The sequence below is a fragment of the Cinclus cinclus genome, chromosome 24 (genome assembly GCF_963662255.1).
Source record: "Cinclus cinclus chromosome 24, bCinCin1.1, whole genome shotgun sequence".
Classification (NCBI taxonomy): Eukaryota; Metazoa; Chordata; class Aves; order Passeriformes; family Cinclidae; genus Cinclus; species Cinclus cinclus.
Genome location: NC_085069.1, coordinates 6,659,669 through 6,663,632, shown reverse-complemented (window position 1 = coordinate 6,663,632; position 3,964 = coordinate 6,659,669). Strand labels below are relative to the sequence as shown.

Genomic DNA, 3,964 nt, shown 5'->3' with positions numbered 1-3,964 from the left:
CACTCCGGGCCTGGCCGTGGATCCCGGTCAGTCCCAGCCCCTGGGCCCCACATTCCCCCGTGCGGACAGCTGGGGACACCCATCCTGTGGGATCGGCACCCCAAGCCCCCTGGCTGTGGGATCAGAACTCCCAGGGTGGTCGGGAATGGGGACATGGGGGTCCCCAGTGCCACCAGCCCCAGTGCCAGGCTCTGATCTCCGTCCCAGCCCCCTCAGGTGGGCTCCAGGTGTTGGGATAACCCCAGCCCTGTGAGATGCTGAAGGTGTGAACCCAAAACAGTCCCAGGAAGGGGCAGGAAGGGACCCTTGGAGCAGGGGAATGGCGGGGTGGGAGCATCGGGGCCGAGGATCACAGAATGTCTGTGCTGGGTGGCTCCAGTGGGGTCTCACCCCCACTGAAGGTGACAAGCACCCAGCAGGATTGGGAAGAGCAGGAATAACGGCATGGGAAGAGAAGGGAAAGACAAGGATGTGTTTTCCAGCTGGGCTCTGGCCTCTGGAAGCACAAAGCCAAACCTGCAGAGGCGAATCAGCCCCTGCCCCCAAAACACCCTCCTCACTCCCAGGGTGTCCATGGGGACACAGGGCAAGGACCCGGGCTCAGCTGAGTCCCCATCGTGCCCCGTGTCCCCCTGCCCTGCCACCGCCACCCCTCTTGGGGGGAGGACACCTCCGCCAGCTCCAAACTGCCCCAAATTCCCCGCAGGAGGGGCCAGGAGCCGCAGCCCCACAATTCCTGTAATTCCTGGGTTCCATTTTGGGCAGATTTTGTGGGGGACAAAGCCCCAGCACCTGACCCTGCACCCCCAGGATTTGGGGGAGCCTGAGGTTCTGGATGGAAACGTCTCCCCCAAACCGGAGACACGCCAAATCCACGGTGAGTGCAGACGAGCAGAACCGATCAATGTTCAGCCTGTTTATAACCGGCAAAATTTATAAATAAAGCCAGGCCGGGGGGGCGGGGAGTCGCCAACCCCTCCTGGGGTCCCCCTGCCCCCTGTCCATGAATGGGGGGACCCGGGCCCGAGTCCTGTCCCGCTGGGATGGCGCACAGGGCGCTGGGTCACTGCAGAGCGTGACGGGGCAGGACATCCCTGGGCTCCTGCAGGTCGTTGTCACCTTCTTCCTCCTCCTCTTCCTACTCCTCGTCCTCCTTTTCCTCCTCCATTTGCTGGGTTCCCCCAGGGCTTCGCTGGGCTCCCAGTCCCTGGAGAACAGCACAGAGCGTCCCCCTCAGTGTCCCTCGGTGTCCCTCCGGATCCGCCACTGCTGGTGGCACTGTCACATCATGGGGGTCCTGGGGATGGTGTCCTGCGGGTGCGGCTGGTACCAGGCTCCGAAGGTGTTGATGTAGCCCCCGGGGGCCAGCGGGGGCCCCTTGCCGGGCCCGGGGAGGTCCCAGAGCGGGGGAAGGCTGGGAGAGCAGGGGGACAGGGCGGGGATGCAGTGCGGGGGCTGCTCCCCATCGGGGGCACTCGGGCCCTGCTTCATGATCTTCTTGTACTTGGAGCGCTTGTTCTGGAACCAGATCTTCACCTGCGGGCAGGGACAGGGGGGTGAGAGGGCAGGAGGAGCCAAACACCCCCTAAACCCCCACCTGTAACAATTACAGACCCCCTTGCCCCCATTCCTGAGAGGGTCTGGGGGACAAAGTGTGCTGAGAGCCCAACCCTTCACAAGCCACCACTCTGTGATGGGGGGAGGATGCGGGGAGAGGCAGAGTCCCCAGGAGCGTCCCCAGGGGTGTCCCCAAAGTGTCCCCAGACTGTCCCCAGGTCCCCGTGCCCGTGGCTGCCCCCGCCGGAGCCGCTGCCGGTGCCGGTGCCGGGGCAGGGCCGGGCTGCTCCGGCGCGCTGGGGTGGTGGCCCCGCTCATTCCTCCCCGCCGTCCCCCCCGCGCTGCCGGCAGGTTCCCACTTGTCTCCTCTTCCCCGGCTTTATGAGCTCGCTTCGCCCCTGGCTCCGGGGCTGCACCGCTGCCGCCTGCCTGTCTCTCCCCATCGCCTTCAAAAACCCACTCGCCCCGTCCCGCGGCCCGGGGCCGCCCAGCCGGGCACGGCCGGGCCGCCAGCCAGGCTCCGGGGCTGGGAAAGTCCCGCTGCCGCTGGGAGGTGCGGGCAGGGGCGCCCCAAACCCGAGCCCTGCGGGCCCACCGGCGCCAGCTCCCCCGCCGCAGCACGGCTCGGCTCGGCTCGCTTCCAGCCGGGCACGGCCCGCAGCCGGAGCCGGCCCGGAGAGCGCACGGCGCATCCCGGTGGCCATGGACCAGCTCGATGGCGGCTCCTGGGTGGTCCCGATGTCCCCTCGGTGTCCCCTGGCGAGCCGAACCTGGGTCTGGGTGAGCCCCAGTTGTGCCGCCAGCTCGGCGCGCTCGGGCAGTGCCAGGTACTGGGTCTGCTGGAAGCGCTGGTTCAGCGCCTGCAGCTGCAGGCTCGAGTAGATGGTCCGGGGCTTCCGCAGCTTCTTGGCCTTCCCGCCCAGCCGCAGGTCGCCATTGGGCACGGCCAGGGGCTTCTCGGGATCTGAGGATGGGGTAAAGGAGTCACAACCCGTCAAACACACCGGGAGGTTAAAACAAGATGTCAAAATCACCCCAAAATCACCCCAAAATCACCCCGGATCATCCCCTTTGGCTACCCGGGGGTGTCCACGGGAGGGAGAGGGATAATTGGGGGGCTGGGAGCTTCTTTTCACTGGTATTCAAACCTCGGGGAGAGAACAAGGAGAGAAGGAAGGGAAGGATGGGACCATTCATCGCCTAGCACTGCCCATGTCCGGCAGCACGTGGGACACAGGCCTCGGACATCAGAATGGACCCTCCTGCCCTGGGGGAGCCACCGGGGCACTCTGGGTGTCCCCGGCCCAGCAGCGCCCGCCTGGTGTCACCCAGAGACCACGGCCAGGGCTGGGGACTCAGCCAAGCTTGGGACCCCCGGGAGGGGCAGCCAGGGGGTCCCGATCCTCTCCAGGCTGGCTCGGATCTCAGCTTCCTTCCCCAGCTTTTGGGGGAACCAGCGGGGAGCGGGGATGGAACAGGGGAGGGAGCTGGGGCTGGGCTGTGGTGACAGAGAGGGGGAGCCTGCCCGGCCCGGGGGGGCACAGGCTGGGGGGCGTGGGCAGCTGAGTGGCTCAGGGGGCAGCGTGTGGGGAGATGGGGTCCCAGGGAACAGCTCGGGGGTCTCAGCTTGGGGGGGCAAATGCTCCCCGTGCCCGTGGCTCCTCGAAGCCACCCACGTGTCCCCTGCGGGTCGGGGCGCTCCGGGAACGGGGGGGACACCACCCCCGGTATCCCCGGTACTCCTCAGGACCCCGCACCGAGCCCAGCCCAGCCCGGCCTCGCCGCTGGCCCGGAGCGCTTCCGACGGCTCCGTCGCGGCTCCCCCGGCGCCCCCCGCGCCCCCTTACCTGTGTCCTGCAGCCTGGCCCCGGGGGCCGGGGCGTGCGGGGCGCCGGGGGGGGGGTAGGGCAGGTAGGGAACTCCGTGGGGCGGAGGGGGGACCCCGCCGGGGTAAGGGAAGTGCCCGGACCGGCCGTAGGAGGAGAAGGGCGGGGGGTCGTGCTGGGGGTGGCCAGAGGGGGGGAGGCCGTGCAGGGGGTAGTGCTGGGGGGGGCCGAGCTCCAGGAACGCGGCTTTGGAGGGGTCGGAGCCCAGCAGGGTTTCGGCCACGGAGCTCATGGTCATGGTCCGGCCGGGCCGGGCCGGGCAGTGCCCGCAGCCCCCGCGGCAGAGCCGAGCCGAGCCGAGCCGAGCCGAGCCGAGCCGAGCCGAGCCGAGCCGAGCCGAGCCGAGCCCCCGCCGCCCCCCGACGGCTCCGCCTGCCCCGGCCCCGCGCCCGGGGATGCCCCGAACGCCCCGCCCTGCCCCGCCCCCCTCAGTGACGTCATACCCAGGGCACCCCCTTCACCCCGTGCCCACCCCCCACCCCCCCACTCCGTGTGCGGGACCCCCTTCGAGGCCACCCCCC

General features: G+C 69.2%; 1 protein-coding gene across 1 annotated transcript; it reads right to left on the bottom strand.

The window, feature by feature from the left end:
* Positions 1-1,281: 1,281 nt before the first annotated feature.
* Positions 1,282-3,681, bottom strand: DLX4 (distal-less homeobox 4). Its single transcript, XM_062508366.1, has 3 exons — positions 3,405-3,681; positions 2,328-2,521; positions 1,282-1,536 (listed from the first exon to the last, which is right to left on the bottom strand). The coding sequence occupies exons 1-3, from the start codon at positions 3,679-3,681 to the stop codon at positions 1,282-1,284; spliced, it is 726 nt and encodes a 241-aa protein (XP_062364350.1).
* Between the last annotated feature and the right edge of the window lie 283 nt (positions 3,682-3,964).